The sequence below is a fragment of the Balaenoptera borealis genome, assembly GCF_965194805.1.
Source record: "Balaenoptera borealis genome assembly, chromosome: 14".
NCBI classification, from domain to species: domain Eukaryota; kingdom Metazoa; phylum Chordata; class Mammalia; order Artiodactyla; family Balaenopteridae; genus Balaenoptera; species Balaenoptera borealis.
Genome location: NC_138875.1, coordinates 49,072,614 through 49,090,896, shown reverse-complemented (window position 1 = coordinate 49,090,896; position 18,283 = coordinate 49,072,614). Strand labels below are relative to the sequence as shown.

The 18,283-nt window shown below is 36.1% G+C and overlaps 1 protein-coding gene across 3 annotated transcripts in view; it reads left to right on the top strand.

Moving 5' to 3' along the window:
- TAF4B (TATA-box binding protein associated factor 4b) overlaps window positions 1-18,283 on the top strand; it is a 115,587-nt gene that overhangs the window by 83,211 nt on the left and 14,093 nt on the right. For all 3 annotated transcript variants that reach the window (XM_082355487.1, XM_082355488.1, XM_082355486.1), the window contains one exon: window positions 11,346-11,456. In XM_082355487.1, the coding sequence (XP_082211613.1) occupies window positions 11,346-11,456 (111 nt within the window). The remainder of the gene's footprint in view (window positions 1-11,345; window positions 11,457-18,283) is intronic.

Sequence of the window (18,283 nt, the reverse complement as noted above, 5' to 3'; positions counted from 1 at the left end):
CAAGAAACAAGAAACATCTCAAATAAACAACCTAACCTTACATCTAAAGCAATTAGAGAAAATAAAACAAAAAACCCCAAAGTTAGCAGAAGGAAAGAAATCGTAAAGATCAGAGCAGAAATAAATGAAAAAGAAATGAAGGAAACAGTAGCAAAGATCAGTAAAACTAAAAGCTGATTCTTTGAGAAGATAAACAAAATTGATAAACCGTTAGCCAGACTCATCAAGAAAAGCGGAGAAGACCCAAATCAATAGAATTAGAAATGAAAAAGGAGAAGTAACAACTTACACTGCAGAAATACAAAGCATCCTGAGAGGCTACTACAAGCAACTCTATGCCAATAAAATGGACAACCTGGAAGAAATGGACAAATTCTTAGAAAACCACAACCTTCCAAGACTGAAGCAGGAAGAAATAGAAAATGTAAACAGACCAGTCACAAGCACTGAAATTGAGACTGTGATTAAAAGTCTTCCAACAAACAAAAGCCTAGGACCAAATGGCTTCACAGGCAAATTCTATCAAACATTTAGAGAAGAGCTAACACCTGTCCTTCTCAAACTCTTCCAAAATATAGCAGAGGGAGGAACACTCCCAAACTCATTCTACAAAGCCACCGTCACCCTGATACCAAAACCAGGCAAAGATGTCACAAAGAAAGAAAACTTCAGGCCAATATCACTGATGAACATAGATGCCAAAGAATCCTCAACAAAATACTAGCAAACAGCATCCAACAGCACATTAAAAGGATCATACACCATGATCAAGTGTGTTTTATCTCAGGGATGCAAGGATTCTTCAATATACACAAATCAATCAATGTGATACACCATATTAACAAACTGAAGGATAAAAACCATATGATCATCTCAATAGATGCAGAAAAAGCTTTTGACAAAATTCACCACCTATTTATGATAAAAACCCTCCAGAAAGTAGGCATAGAGGGAACTTACCTCAACATAATAAAGGCTATATATGACAGACCCACAGCCAACATCGTTCTCAATGGTGAAAAACTGAAACCGTTTCAACTAAGATCAGGAACAAGACAAGGTTGCCCACACTCACCACTATTATTCAACATAGTTTTGGAAGCTTTAGCCACAGCGCTCAGAGAAGGAAAAGAAATAAAAGGAATCCAAATCAGAAAAGAAAAAGTAAAGCTGTCACTGTCTGCAGATAACATGATACTATACATAAAGAATCCTAAAGATGCTACCGGAAAACTACTAGACCTAATCAATGAATTTGGTAGAGTAGCAGGATACAAAATTAATGCACAGAAATCTCTTGCATTCCTATACACTAATGATGAAAAATCTGAAAGAGAAATTAAGGAAACACTCCCATTTACCGTTGCAACAAAAAGAATAAAATACCTAGGAATAAACCTACCTAAGGAGACAAAAGACCTGTACTCAGGAAACTGTAAGACACGGATGAAAGAAATTAAATATGATGCAAATAGATGGAGAGATATACCATGTTCTTGGATTGGAAGAATCAATATTGTGAAAATGACTATACTACCCAAAGCAATCTACAGATTCAGTGCAATCCCTATCAAACTACCAATGGCATTTTTCACAGAACTAGAACAAAAAATTTCACAGTTTGTATGGAAACACAAAAGATCCCAAATAGCCAAAGCAATCTTGAGAAAGAAAAATGTAGCTGGAGGAATCGGGCTCTCTGACTTAAGACTATACTACAAAGCTACAGTAGTCAAGACAGTATGGTACTGGCACAAAAACAGAAATATAGATCAATGGAACAGGATAGAAAGCCCAAAGATAAACCCATGCACATATGGCCACCTTTTTTTGTTGTTTGAATTTTTGAATTTTATTTTATTTATCTTTTTATACAGCAGGTTCTTATTAGTTATACCTATTATGCATAGCAGTGTATATATGTCAATCTCAATCTCCCAATTCATCACACCACAACCCCCACCCCCTGCCTCTTTCCCCACTTGGTGTCCATATGCTTTTTCTCTACTTCTCTGTCTCAATTTCTGCTCTAGAAACCGGTTCATCTGTACCATTTTCTAGGTTCCACATATATGCGTTAATATACGATATTTGTTTTTCTCTTTCTGACTTACTTCACTCTGTATGACACTCTATAGATGCATCCACGTCTCTACAAATGACCCAATTTCGTTCCTTTTTATGGCTGAGTAATATTCCATTGTATATATGTATCACATCTTCTTTATCCATTCATCTGTCGATGGGCATTTAGGTTGCTTCCATGACCTGGCTATTGTAAATAGTGCTGCAGTGAACATTGGCGTGCATGTGTCTTTTTGAATTATGGTTTTCTCTGCGTACATGCCCAGTAGTGGGATTGCTGGATCATGTGGTAATTCTATTTTTAGTTCTTTAAGGAACCTCCATACTGTTCTCCATAGTGGCTGTATCAACTTACATTCCCACCAACAGTGCAAGAGGGTTCCCTTTTCTCCACGCCCTCTCCAGCATTTATTGTTTGTAGATTTTCTGATGATGCCCATTCTAACTGGTGTGAGGTGATACCTCATTGTAGTTTTGATTTGCATTTCTCTAATAATTAATGATGTTGAGCAGCTTTTCATGTGATTCTTGGCCATCTGTACGTCTTCTTTGGAGAAATATCTATTTAGGTCTTCTGCCCATTTTTGGATTGGGTGGTTTTTTTTTTAATATTGAGCTGCATGAGCTGTTTATATATTTTTGAGATTAATTCTTTGTCCGTTTATTCATTTGCAAATATTTTCTCCCATTCTGAGGGTTGTCTTTTCGTCTTGTTTGTAGTTTCCTTTGCTTTGCAAAAGCTTTGAAGTTTCATTAGGTCCTATTTGTTTACTTTTGTTTTTATTTCCATTACCCTAGGAGGTGGATCAAAAAAGATCTTGCAGTGATTTACGTCAAAGAGTGTTCTTCCTCTGTTTTCCTCTAAGAGTTTATAGTGTCTGGTCTTACGTTTAGGTCTCTCATCCATTTTGAGTTTATTTTTGTGTATGGTGTTAGGGAGTGTTCTAATTTCATTCTTTTACATGTAGCTGTCCAGTTTTCCCAGCACCACTTATTGAAGAGACTGTCTTTTCTCCATTGTATATCCTTGCCTCCTTTGTCATAGATTAGTTGACCATAGGAGCATGGGTTTATCTGTGGCCTTTCTATCCTGTTCCACTGGTCTATTTTGTGCCAGTGCCATATTGTGTTGATTACTGTAGCTTTGTTATATAGTCTGAAGTCAGGGAGTCTGATTCCTCCAGCTCTGTTTTTTTCCCTCAAGACTGCTTTGGCTATTCGGGGTCTTTTGTGTCGCCATACAAATTTTAAGATTTTTTTTTTCTAGTTCTGTAAAAAATGCCACTGGTAATTTGATAGGGATTGCATTGAATCTATAGATTGCTTTGGGTAGTATAGTCATTTTCACAATTTTGATTCTTCCAATCCAAGAACATGGTATATCTCTCCATCTGTTGGTATCATCTTTAATTTCTTTCATCAGTGTCTTATAGTTTTCTGCATACAGGTCTTTTGTCTCCCTAGGTAGGTTTATTCCTAGGTATTTTATTCTTTTTGTTGCAGTGGTAAATGGGAGTGTTTCCTTAATTTCTCTGTCACATTTTTCATCATTAGTGTATAGGAATGCAAGAGATTTCTGTGCATTAATTTTGTATCCTGCAACTTTACCAAATTGATTGACTAGCTCTAGTAGTTATCTGGTGGCATCTTTAGGATTCTCTATGTATAGTATCATGTCATCTGCAAACAGTGACAGTTTTACTTCTTTTCCAATTTGTATTCATTTTCTTTCTTTTTCTTCTCTGGTTGCCGTGGCTAGGACTTCCAAAACTATGTTGAATAATAGTGGTGACAGTGGACATCCTTGTCTTTTTCCTGATCTTAAAGGAAATGCGTTCAGTTTTTCACCATTGAGAATGATGTTTGCTGTGGGTTTGTCGTATATGGCCTTTATTATGTTGAGGTATGTTCCCTCTGTGCCCACTTTCTGGACCGTTTTATCATAAATGAGTGTTGAATTTTGTCAAAAGCTTTTTCTGCATCTATTGAGATGATCATATGGTTTTACTTCTTCAATTTGTTAATATGGTGTATCACATTGATTGATTTGTGTATATTGAAGAATCCTTGCATCCCTGGGATAAATCCCACTTGATCATGGTGTATGATCCTTGTAATGTGTTGTTGAATTCTGTTTGCTAGTATTTTGTTGAGGATTTTTGCATCTATATTCATCAGTGATATTGGTCTGTAATTTTCTTTCTTTGTGACATCTTTGTCTGATTTTGGTATCAGGGTGATGGTGGCCTCATACAATGAGTTTGGGGTTTTCCTTCCTCTGCAGTTTTTTGGAAGAGCTTTAGAAGGGTGGGCGTTAGCTCTTCTCTAAATGTTTGATAGGATTCACCTGTGAAGCCATCTTGTCCTGCACTTTTGTTTGTTGGAAGATTTTTAATCACAGTTTCAATTTCATTACTTATGATTGGTCTGTTCATATTTTCTATTTCTTCTTGGTTCATTCTTGGAAGGTTATACCTTTCTAAGAATTTGTCCATTTCTTCCAGGTTGTCCATTTTATTGGCATAGAGTTGCTTTTAGTAGATGCTTTGTATTTCTGCAGTGTCTGTTGTAACTTCTCCTTTTTCATTTCTAATTATATTATATTCTAATTATATTGATTTGAGTCCTCTCCCTCTTTTTCTTGATGAGTCTGGCTAATGGTTTATCAATTTTGTTTATCTTCTCAAAGAACCAGCTTTTAGTTTTATTGATCTTTGCTATTGTTTCCTTCATTTCTTTTTCATTTATTTCTGCTCTGATCTTTATGATTTCTTTCCTTCTGCTAACTTTGGGTTTTGTTTGTTCTTCTTTCTCTAGTTACTTTAGGTGGAAGTTTAGATCGTTCATTTGAGATGTTTCTTGTTTCTTGACGTAGGCTTGTATTGCTATAAACTTCCCTCTTAGAACTGCTTTTGTTGCATCCCATAGGTTTTGGATCGTCGTGTTTTCATTGTCATTTGTCTCTAGGTATTTTTTGATTTCTTCTTTGATTTCTTCGGTGATCTCTTGGTTATTTAGTAACGTATTGTTTAGCCTCCATGTGTTTGTGGTTTTTACGTTTTTTTTCCCTGTAATTGATTTGTTATCTCATAGTGTTGTGGTCAGAAAAGATGCTTGATATGATTTCAGTTTTCTTAAATTTACTGAGGCTTGATTTGTGACCCAAGATGTGATCTATCCTGGAGAATGTTCCGTGCACACTTGAGAAGAAAGTGTAATCTGCTGTTTTTGGATGGAATGTTCTATAAATATCAACTAAATCGATCTGGTCTATTGTGTCATTTAAAGCTTGTGTTTCCTTATTAATTTTCTGTTTGGATGATTGGTGGAACTGAGGTGTTAAAAAAGTCCCCCACTATTATTGTGTTACTGTCAATTTCCTTTTTTATAGCTGTTAGCAGTTGCCTTATGTATTGAGGTGCTCCTTTGTTGGGTGCCTGTATATTTATACTCGTTATATCTTCTTCTTGGATTGATCCCTTGTCTGTAGTGTCCTTCCTTGTCTCTTTTAACATTCTTTATTTTAAAGTCTATTTTATCTGATACGAGTATTGCTACTCCAGCTGTCTTTTGATTTCCGTTTGCCTGGAATATCTTTTTCCATCCCCTCACTTTCATTCTTTATGTGTCCCTAGGTCTGAAGTGGGTCTCTTGTAGACAGCATATATATGGGTCTTGTTTTTGTATCCATTCAGCGAGCCTGTGTCTTTTGGTTGGAGCATTTGATCCATTCATGTTTAAGGTAGTTATCGATATGTATGTTCCTATTACCATTTTCTTAATTATTTTGGGTTTGTTTTTGTAGGTCCTTTTCTTCTCTTGTGTTTCCCACTTAGAGAAGTTCTTTCAACATTTGCTCTAGAGCTGGTTTGGTGATGCTGAATTCTCTTAGCCTTTCCTTGTCTGTAAAGCTTTTGATTTCTCCATCAAATCTGAATGAGATCCTTGCTGGGTAGAGTAATCTTGGTTGTACGTTCTTCCCTTTCATCACTTTAAGTATATCTTGCCACTCCCTTCTGGCTTGTAGAGTTTCTGCTGAGAAATCAGCTGTTAACCTCATGGGAGTTCCCTTGTATGTTATTTTTCGTTTTTCCCTTGCTGCTTTCAGTAATTTTTCTTTGTCTTTAATTTTTGCCAATTTGATTACTATGTGTCTCGGCGTGTTTCTCCTTGGGTTTATCCTGTATGGGACTCTGCGCTTTCTGGAGTTGGGTGGCTATTTCCTTTCCCATGTTAGGGAAGTTTTCGACTATAATCTCTTCAAATATTTTCTCCAGTCCTTTCTCTCTTTGTTCTCCTTCTGGGATCCCTGTAATGCAAATGTTGTTGCGTTTAATGTTGTCCCAGAGGTCTCTTAGGCTGTCTTCATTTCTTTTCATTCTTTTTTCTTTATTCTTTTCCGCAGCAGTGATTTCTTCCATTGTGTCTTCCAGGTCACTTATCCGTTCTTCTGCCTCAGTTATTCTGCTATTGATTCCTTCTACTGTATTTTTCATTTCACTTATTGTACTGTTCATCTCTGTTTGTTTGTTTTTTAATTTTTCTGGGTCTTTGTTAAACATTTCTTGCATCTTCTCGATCTTTGCCTCCATTCTTTTTCTGACGTCCTGGATCATCTTCAGTGTCATTATTCTGAATTGTTTTTCTGGAAGGTTTCCTATCTCCACTTCATTGAGTTGTTTTTCTGGGGTTTTATCTTGTTCCTTCATCTGGTACATAGCCCTCTGCGTTTTCATCTTGTCTATCTTTCTTTGAATGTGGTTTTTGTTCCATAGGCTGCAGGATTGTAGTTCTTCTTGCTTCTGCTGTCTGCCCTCTGGTGGATGAGGCTATCTAAGAGGCTTGTGCCAGTTTCCTGGTGGGAGGGACTGATGGTGGGTAGAACTGGCTGTTGCTCTGGTGGGCAGATCTCAGTAAAACTTTAATCTGCTTGACTGCTGATGGGTGGGGCTGGGTTCCCTGCCTGTTGGTTGTTTGGTCTGCGGCGACCCAACACTGGAGCCTACCAGGGCTCTTTGGTGGGGCTAATGGCGGACTCTGGGAGGGCTCACACCAAGGAGTACTTCCCAGAACTTCTGCTGCCAGTGTCCTTGTCCTCACGATGAGACACAGCCACCCCCCAGTTCTGAAGGAGACCCTCCAACACTAGTAGGTAGGTCTGGTTCAGTCTCCTATGGGGTCACTGCTCCTTCCCCTGTGTCCTGATTCCCACACTACTTTGTGTGTGCCCTCCTAGAGTCTAGTCTCTGTTTCCCCCTATCCTGTCGAAGTCCTGCCGTCAAATCCCGCTAACCTTCAAAGTCTGATTCTCTAGGAATTCCTCCTCCTGTTGCGAGACCCCCAGGTTGGGAAGCCTGACGTGGGGCTCAGAACCTTCACTCCAGTGGGTGGACTTCTGTGGTATAAGTGTTCTCCAGTTTGTGAGTCACCCACCCCGCAGTTATGGGATTTGATTTTATTGTGATTGCACCCTTCCTACCGTGTCATTGTGGCTTCTCCTTTGTTTTTGGCTGTGGGGTATCTTTTTTGATGAGTTCCAGTGTCTTCCTGTCGATGATTGTTCAGCAGTTAGTTGTGATTCCGGTGCTCTCCCAAGAGGAAGTGAGAGCACGTCCTTCTACTCCGCCATCTTGAACCAATCTCATGGTCACCTTATTTTTGATAAAGGAGGCAAGAATATACAATGGAGAAAAGACAGCCCCTTCAATAAGTAGTGCTGGGAAAACTGGACAGCTACATGTAAAAGAATGAAATTAGAACACTCCCTAACACCATACACAAAAATAAACTCAAAATAGATTAAAGACCTAAATGTAAGGCCAGACACTATAAAACTCTTAGAGGAAAACATAGGCAGAACACCCTGTGACATAAATCACAGCAAGATCCTTTTTGACCCACCTCCTAGGGAAATGGAAATAAAAACAAAAATAAACAAATGGGCCCTAATGAAACTTAAAAGCTTTTGCACAGCAAAGGAAACCATAAACAAGACCAAAAGACAACCCTCAGAATGGGAGAAAATATTTGCAAACGAAGCAACTGACAAAGGATTAATCTCCAAAATTTACAAGCAGTTCATGCAGCTCAATATCAAAAAAACAAACAACCCAATCCAGAAATGGGCAGAAGACCTAAATAGACATTTCTCTAAAGAAGATATACACCTTGCCAACGAACACATGAAAGAGTGCTCTACATCACTAATCATTAGAGAAATGCAAATCAAAACTACAATGAGGTATCACCTCACACCAGTCAGAATGGCCATCATCAAAAAATCTACAAACAATTAATGCTGGAGAGGGTGTGGAGAAAAGGGGACCCTCTTGCACTGTTGGTGGGAATGTAAATTAATACAGCCACTATGGAGAACAGTATGGAGGTTCCTTAAAAAACTAAAAATATAATTACCATATGACCCAGCAATCCCACTACTGGGCATATACCCTGAGAAAACCATAATTCAAAAAGAGTCATTTACCACAATGTTCATTGCAGCTCTATTTACAATAGCCAGGACATGGAAGCAACATAAGTGTCCATCGACAGATGAATGGATAAAGAAGAAGTGGCACATATATACAATGGAATATTACTCAGCCATAAAAAGAAACGAAATGGAGTTATTTGTAGTGAGGTGGATGGACCTAGGGTCTGTCATACACAGTGAAGTAAGTCAGAAAGAGAAAAACAAATACCGTATGCTAACACATTTATATGGAATCTAAAAAAAAAAGGTTCTGAAGAACATAAGGGCAGGACAGGAATAAAGATGCAGACAGAGAGAATGGACTGAAGCACATGGGGATGGGGAAGGGTAAGCTGGGACGAAGTGAGAAAGTGGCATGGATTTATATATACTACCAAATATAAAATAGATAGCTAGTGGGAAGCAGCCGCATGGCACAGGGAGATCAGCTCGGTGCTTTGTGACCACCTAGAGGGGTGGGATAAGGAGGGTGGGAGGGAAACGCAAGAGGTAGGAGATATGGTGATATGTGTATATGTATAGCTGATTCAGTTTGTTGTAAAGCTGAAACTAACACACCATTGTAAAGCAATTATACTCCAATAAAGATGTTAAAAAAAAAAAGTCCATAGTTTTTCTCTGTTGTGCTGGCCAAAATACATTGTTTTTAAGAAAGTTCATTGTAAATACAACCAAACTATTGTCAGTTTCCATTTTTGTTAAGAGTTTTGCAAAATTTTCTAAAACGTCTGTGAGATTTCTGAAAACCAAAGTGTAATTTGCAGAGTGGGAGAAAGTATTTTACTATATAGGTAGCGGAATTTGATGACAGAGGTAAATTTTAAAACTATTTATTTGATGTGACTATTGTGCAGATGCCACTTCTCTACAGGGAAAGACTAAAATATAGCTTGTTGTTTGATTTGTGCTGCAGGGTAGATTAATTAAAATTATATTTTGTCACCTACAAGTTCTATGTTGTGACAGCATCAGACTCTAAAACTATATATTTTATTTAAAAGGCCAGCATTAACAAAAGATGGTTTATAACTCCTGAAAATAGTTTTCTAGCAATTTATATGTAAGTAAATACACAATTTAAATGAAGGATTTCTGCCCTGTAATTTGGGGAACAAATGGAAAATGGTTCCTAGTTCATTTTCTTTAGTTAAGAGTTTTCTGCTTTGCTGGATTCAGTTACCTATGGCTTATTCTTTGTCTTTCCTGTGATATTATAAAATAATTTGAAGTGATCTTTACTTTGTGTCTCTCTGAGACTGCCTATTTCATCATAAATTGTTTGCTGCTTTCATCCAGGCTTTTTTTTTTTTTAATGTTAAAAATTTAGTTAGTGTTCTTTTAGAAAAATATTCTCAGGATACATTTATGGTTCCCCAGTAGGTTACTTACAGTTGACTATCTTGGAGTCTGATCTTGTTTGAATATTTATCTAGCAACCAGTGCCAGGTTCTTTCTTCCTTCTTCTCCACAGTAATAAGATGTCAGTGGGAATTAAACCTGCTTCCTTTTCCAGAAAAGCTTAAGGACCTGTGTAGTGATATTTTATTTTGACTTCTTCATCTTGTTTTTTTAAAGAACACCATTTGACACTTACTTGCCTTGGTGAAATGATGCTATGTTTCATGCATTTATTTCCCAGTTTTAGTATCTTAAATTTATCTACCTTAATGAGGCATCTTTGATGGGTACCCCTGAATAGTTTAGTGCCCAAATACTAAAAAATTATACCTTGTAGATTTGGTCATTGTGGGTTAGGCATAATGAAAGCTGTACAACAAAACAATACTAACTCACTTTCAATTGTTGACATGAGGATAGATACAGAGTAAATCCATAAGAAAGTGTGATATATTGAAAAGGTTTATAATGAGAACACTTGGCTCTGAGTTCTGTTTCTACTACTTATTATTTGTGTGACCTTTATGAAGTTTTCCCAATCTCTTAAAACCTCACTTTCTCCCTTAGTTATTTTAAAAAAACATATATGTATAATTTTCATGTTATTATAGCAATTAATATATACCTTTCAGTGTCGTTGTAAGAGTTAAATGAGTTAATTTTAAGGAAGTGCTTTGTAAATCATACAGCATAGAACTGTTTCCTATAATATACAGAAACTATTTTTAAGTACCGTTGACCTTTGAACAACACAGGTTTGAACTGCGTGGGTTCATTTATATGCATATTTTGTTCACTAAGTACCTACTACAGTGCTACACGATTTGCAGTTGGTTGAATTAATGGATGCAGATACGTGGATATGGAGGAAACTCGGATGTGGAGAGCCAACCATAAGTTACATGTGAACTTTCTACTTCATAGAGGGTCCGCGCCTCTACCCCCCCACATTTGTTGTTCAAGGGCCAACTGTAATTCTCTGTTATTCCAAAAAGTTTGACTATATTTTGGCCACTTTCCCTCCAATTTACCGTTCAACTTATTCTTCAGGCATTTCTTAACCTGTGCTTAAACTAAGGAGAGCTTAAGCTCTAAGGGTGTTTCTTTTCTTCTTTTTCTTCTATTCCATACTTCTTCCTTACCTAAATTCTGCCTCTTCTATTTAGAGATTCAGGAATAAAGAGTTTGTTAGAGGAAAGGAATCAAGAAATGATGTACCGTTGGCTGTTAGGGAAATCTGATATTTATTTTACACTGTCACATATTTGGTAAAGAACAGAACAGTGGGCTTAGTGATCAGTTTCTTTCCCCCTTTGAGCATCACTGTGTGTAAACACTGATTTTTTTTTTTTTTTATTCCATCTTCTAGTTACAACAGTTGGAGCTCGCGCAGATACAGCATAGAGATGCTAATCTCACAGCTCTTGCAGCTATTGGACCAAGGAAGAAGAGACCACTAGAATCCGGGTCTGGAAGTGAGGTATTGAAATAATGTTTGTTTGTTATTTTATTTTTCATGTCAAAAAAGCAAGCCTAAAGGAAGCAAAGAATGCAAATAATTTACTCTGCCTTGCACACTATTGCTGTCAAATACTTGTTAAAACTCTCCTTTGCCTCTTTTATAAAATCTTAATTTTTGCTTGTTTTTAAAAATATATATCACCTTGAACTTTACTCCTACTAATTACTTATTTTATACTTTTTCCTATCCCCCATCTCTAGTCATACTGAATCTCAACTATCTCAGTTTCTTCTGTGCACTCTTTCAGGCAGTTTTATGTAATTTTCTCCCCTCTGTGTATCTAAATCCAGCTCATCTGTTAAAATCAAGTCTGCCCTCTCATTTCTATCATGAACCTTGACTCTACATACCCACACTGACTTCTCCTTTTCTCAGCACATAATGTGTTTGCACGGCATTAATCATTCTCTGCTCCTCGCGTGCGTGTTTTCTCTTCTGTGAGATTATGAATTTCTTGAGCAAGACTATAATCCTTTTCCTTTGTATCTCCCACATGACCAGGCACATACATATTCAATAAATATCATTAATGTTTGATTAACACCAAGGAAGGATCTTACTTACGTCTTTAGGGTAATTATTTGCTGTAGTGATAGATGTTCAGATCGGTCATCAGGGCTGAGATACAGGTTCGATAAGAGCCCTGAGCTAGGTCAGCAGCAAAGGAACCGTGGCTCCTCTGTTGTGCTCTGTAAAACTTCAATGTGCTTTAAGGCAAGCTCCTCCCAGTGCTGACCCTAAACATTGATATTTCCTAAATGAATGACAGTCATCTCAGTAGAAGAAGGATTTAAAACGTCTAGTTCTTTTTATTAATAAAAGTGTAATGGATGCAATATGTTCACATGCAAAAAGAATTCATAGTATAAAAATGTTTGAAAAAAGTAAATGTTTCCTCCTCACAGATTTCTAGTCCCCCATCTCCTGCCCAGCCAGATGTAACCACCATTAAGATTCTCACATATCCTTCTAGAATTCGTTGTGAATATGGGCATGTATCTCATATGCCTTCACAAATCCACATTTGATTTTGTTTTTACTAAATGCAGTCAAACTGTGTCTATTGTTCTGCTCTTGATTCTTTTCCCCTTTTCCGTAATCTCTCTCATATAATTTACCTCCATACTTTTTAAAGGTATATAACGTTACTGTGTTTAGATAAATAATGTATTCAACCAGTTCTGTAATGGAAATTTAGGTTGTTTCTGGGTTTTTGCTTTTATTGCCTCCGAGAACATCCTTGTACTTACCTTGTTGTGTGCTTGTCCACTGTAACTATAGACTAAATACTTAGAAATGGAATTCCTGGGTTAAAGGGTGTGCATTAATAGGAAAACCTTTTTGGAAAAATTCAAACATACTCAAAGCTAGAGTAGTATAATGAATCCCCTACACACCTACCATCCTGCTGCAACTACTATCAATTTATGCCTAATTTTGTTTTATTTATATCTACACCAACCTTCTCCGGTAAGTTTTTCACTCCTCAGGTTATTTTAAAGTCAATCCTAGACTCAATATCATTTTACCCATAAATATTATTTGTTGCTTTTCATTTTTGATAAATATTTTTAAATTACCCCCTGAATGAGTTGTATCAGGTTTTACATCCATTAGTGCCTGTTTTCTCACACTCTCATTTAACACTGGGGATTCTCTTTGCCATCTGATGGTTGAAAATGCAATTTTTAATAGAGTGTTTAAATTATGAGTGCAATTAAGCAATTTTTTCATGTGTATATTGGCACTTTCAATTTACCTTTCCCCCACTGCGTTATATTTTTTAATAGATTAAGAAAATGGAACACTCCATACCTCCCTCCACTTTCCTTTCAGTTTGTCTGGGCGTTATTCATCTAAAAGTTTGTATTTTCTTAAATTTAAAAAAAAAAAAATCAGTCTTCTGCTTTTGTCCTTCTGGGGTTCTATGGTGTTTGGAAAGCCCTTTCTTAATAATTAGACTCATGTGTTAGTACTTTTATCATTTCAGATTTTAAGTATAAATCTTTGGTTCATTCAGAATTTGTTTTGAATAAGAGTTGAGATCTGGATTTACCATTACTCCCCCCTCATTCTCCCCCAGGCTAGCAGATTGTCCCAACACTATTTACTCAATGATTCTTTCCCCACTGATTTGAAATGCCACCTTTATCACAATTTTGTGTCAAATACAAATTCCCGTATGTATTTGAGTCTGTTTCTGTATACTCTGACCCAGTGCTAGCTAGTAGAACTGTCTGTGATGAGAATGTGCTGTGTCTGTGCTGTCCTCAGCAACTACATATGGCTGTTGAGCAGTTGAGCTGTGGCTAGTGAGATTGAGGAAATAGTTGTAATTTTTTTTAATTAATGTAAATTTTAATAGTCACATGTGACTAGCAACTACCATATAAGTGCAGCAGGACCAGTCTACTGATGTATGTCTGTTTATGGCTATATATGTATTAGTACCAAATCTTTTTTAACCGTCTTAACCATTGTTAAGTGTACAGTTCAGTAGTGTGAAGCATATTCACATTGTTATGCACCACATCTCCAGAACTTTTTCATCTTGCAAAATTGAAACTCTGTACCCATTAAACAACTCCCCATCTTCCCTTTTCCCAGTCCCTGGTAACCACCATTCTACTTTGATTCTATGAATTTGACTACTTAGATAGCTCATGTTAAGTGGAATCATTTAGTATTTGTCTTTTTGTGACCTCAAGGTTCCAAATCTTAGTATATTTTAAAATATGGTAAAACTAGTCCAGTAGAGTTTTTTTGTTTGTTTTTTTTTAAAGTGGGGAGAATAGTATCAGGGTTTTTTTTAATAAATTTATTTATTTATTTTTGGCTGTGTTGGGTCTTTGTTTCTGTGCGAGGGCTTTCTCTAGTTGCGGCAAGCGGGGGCCACTCTTCATCGTGGTGCGCGGGCCTATCACTATCGCGGCCTCTCTTGTTGTGGAGCACAGGCTCCAGACGCGCAGGCTCAGTAGTTGTGGCTCACGGGCCCAGTTGCTCCGCGGCATGTGGGATCTTCCCGGACCAGGGCTCAAACCCGTGTCCCCTGCATTGGCAGGCGGACTCTCAACCGCTGCACCACCACGGAAGCCCCCCCCAGTAGAGTTTTTTATGTTCCTACTTCTCTAGCACAGGACAACCCACTGCCCTTTATTTTTGGTCTATTTACCTCGTGTGTAGATGTGTGTAAATATTTTATTAAAAGTGGGGCATGCTATTTCATCATTAAGCATATTCCTATAAATATGGCCTAGTTAGCATACTTCTTTCTTTTTGGCAAGAACAGTTACTTGTAATTTTTTTGTCATCCACATAAAGTTATTCTTTATAATATTATAACTCCTTTGAGAAAGAGCTACAGGGATGTCTAAGTTCCTGCCCTACTTTTTGATAATGGTAGCTTTATACAACAAATTCTGTTAAATGTTTGCTTCGTGGGGAAGCGTCATAGCACGTGGGTAAGTACCTAATAGTTTGGACTCAGTCAAATCTGGGTTTGGTTCTTGACCATTAAGTTTTGTAACCTTTGACAAGTTCTTTAAACCTCTTACCTCAATTATCCCCAACTGGAATATGGGTATAATACCTGCCTTATAATGCTTTAAGGATTGGATTATGTAAAGTGCTTAATTAGTTCCTGGCCTCAAGTACAGGCCTAATAAATTGTCGTCTTTGTCATCATAGTAATAGTACCATTATTTTAGCTTTTAATAGAATTTTATAAGTAGTATTAATGATCCATAGTGAATTTGAACTGTTAATCATTAATCTCTTCAAAGCTTCATTTTTATGTCTCATTTGAGTTTGTCACAAATCTCAGAAACATTAAATGTTCCCTGGTTTCTAATAATCAGAGATTTTAAAGAATTTTTCATCGATTGTATGTTTGAATCTGAGAAAGTCCATAGTTTACGGGGGGAAAATGAAATGTACTGTTGATGTTCAAAACAGTGATTAAAAAAAATCAGTTTATATGATTTATCTATTAGCATTAAAATATAAGCTTATTTAATTTTAAAATTTCAAAACAGATGTGTTCTAACGTGGCTATAAATATACTGAAGTGTGTGTTTGCTTGGTGCTTCTTCAGTTTTGAGAACTTAGGCGTGTATGTTTTCCCCTTTATTCCTGGACTTTAAACTTTGATCGTTGTCAGACTTTTACTGAATTATAACAGCGAGTACTTTTAAGTAATGCCAACCTGAATTGAAAATATCCATTTCTTTAATGAGTTGATGACATTTTAGTACAATCCTTATTTTGAAATTAGCTGAAAACTATTTTTTTTGTTGATTTTTATTCATGGTGTTTTAACTTCAAAGGTAATTTTCTTTGAAAAATGGGAAACTGGAGAGAACCCTGCTGTATGCTCTTTCAGTGTTTACATATAGTGCTGATTGATTTGCCCCTCCAATCACTTAAATTGCATGAATCAGGATTGTTAAAAACCCTTTAACGATTCAGTTTTTTTGTTCTCTCACAAATAACACAAAATTGATGTATGAAACCATTTAGATTTTTAATATTCTATACCTTGAAAACTGAGGGTCTACTTTTTGTCTGCCTCTTTCTTTATAGATGAGAACCTGAAATCTTACCTGTTTGATTTGAATTTACTAGAATAAGCATATAAACCCAGAGGGGAGTGAGGTAGAGTCTTGCTCTTTGAAGAGTAAAATCCTTAGTTCAAATGCAGGTTTTTAGTACTGAAGGGAAGAGGTTTCAGTTTGGAAGATTGCATAAAACGGTGATTTTAAAAAATGTAAAATTCAGAGAATTAAACTTAGAACATTCAGCATTCATAGATTATCATTTTTGTTGATAAATCAACAATAATAAATTTGGAGAAATTAGTTTTAGACCTTCTTCCTTTAGTATTTTTTTCTATTATGTAAAACAAAGCAAAACTGGCTCTTATCCTTTAAAAAAATCTTTCTAGTTGTACAATTTATATATTAAACTATCCTCTGTGTAGATTTACATTGATATTCTCAGAAGTCTTGGTAGAGTTGAATAGCATCAGCTCCTGTCTCCTCATGTTAACCTGGCAAAAAGCAACAAGTACCAATTATCATTTAGAACCAAATTATTTGTTTCATAAGCCTGTTGGCTTTAAGGGGGGGAAACTTAAAATTTACTACTTTGGAGTACTTAATTTGTCCTTAATTTACTGCTGTGTGTTGAAGTTACATATAAGAATATATGCATATGAAATTAGTTCTTAAATTAACATAGGCTGTACAGATACCTATGCAGTAATCTAGAACCTACTTAAAGATTTAGAGTGTTTGCATGTGTGTGTCATGTATGTATACTGCTGAGGTGATGTGTTTGGGGTTCTTTGGAATGTTAAGTCATTAATAACTTTACTTCCTGCATTAATTTTAGGTTCTTGGATTAGAAAGGATCTATCTTTTCTCTGTTAGCAATACTTTCAAATAGTTCACCTAACTTAATGAGCCAACCATCATAGCAATATTTCTTTATTTTATTGAAAATAAAGATACATTTTATTTTAACCTTATAACATATTGGCTTGAAAATGCTGATATTTCTTTTAAAATTAAGTGGTTACAGTGCCAGATCAACTACATGATGCTTATAGTATTGATATGCCTAGTATGTGTTGCTTAAAATAGTGTTCATTTGCTAACCCAAACAAAGAAATTATTACTATATAGATAAGTGTATTTCCTTTCTATCTAGAAGCAGGTTAAAGTACTACCCTGTAAAACTGTAAGAATTTTAGAGGAAGATAATGAGGAGAAGGGGTTTTTTTGAAACGTTTCTTAGCAATAAATAGAAAATTTGATTGAATCAGAATTGCTTTCAGACAAACATATTTTTTTCCACAGTTGAATTCTAATTCAGAGATAAATGTCAGATATTGATAACAATTTTGCTATATCTCCCTACAATTAAAGGTGCATTCCTAAAATTCATTTCTTCTTTATTGTACTTTTTAAATTTGCATACCTTGAAAACAAGGCACTTCAGTTAGGCATACTTGTAAATATTTTTAAACCAAGCATTCTTTAAATATTATTAGCCAAGCAAATATTATTTGGATAGAACCTATAAAATGATTCTACTGCAGAACCCTAAATCTATATTCTTAACCATTTATGTTTAGTGGTCTCACTATAACATTAATAATAGAAGTGATCACATTGCAGTATTTTATGAGTAGGCTTAAGAAGGTGAGAAAGGACCATTTTAGAATAATGTGTTGAATTCCACTGGCAAGAATATTTCATGCTATAGCTTACAGAAGAGTGATTTCTGAGAAAGTTTCATTAATTTTTACATGTATTTAGAGATGAACTTTTGAAAAAATCCTGTACCTCAAATAGTGTTCCACAGCAGTTTGCTATAGATATTATTAGAACGTCTCTATATAGAACTTGAGGATCTTGTGATAGTATCTATTGTAGCAACTTACCTTTCCCTTTAGCTCCAATTTGATGTTTAAAGTATTAGAGTACTTTGATTTTGGGGGGACAGGGCAGGGAGAGGGAAGGCAATTTTCAGAAGACTGTGGGCAAACTGCAATAAAAAAATCAGGATAAAGAAATAAATGATGTTGCTATAAAGGAAACAAAAGAGCTTTAAGAATCTTCCCATATGTTTTCTTTGTTATTTTAGCCTGTGTGTAGGTGCCCTAAAACACAGAATGTCTCTACTCTGCTAGACACCTAGTCCTCTGAAGGGCAAAGTACACCATTAGGGCCTAACCTGTTTTAGGTTAAAGATATCTTAGGGTTTGAAAATTCATTTATGTG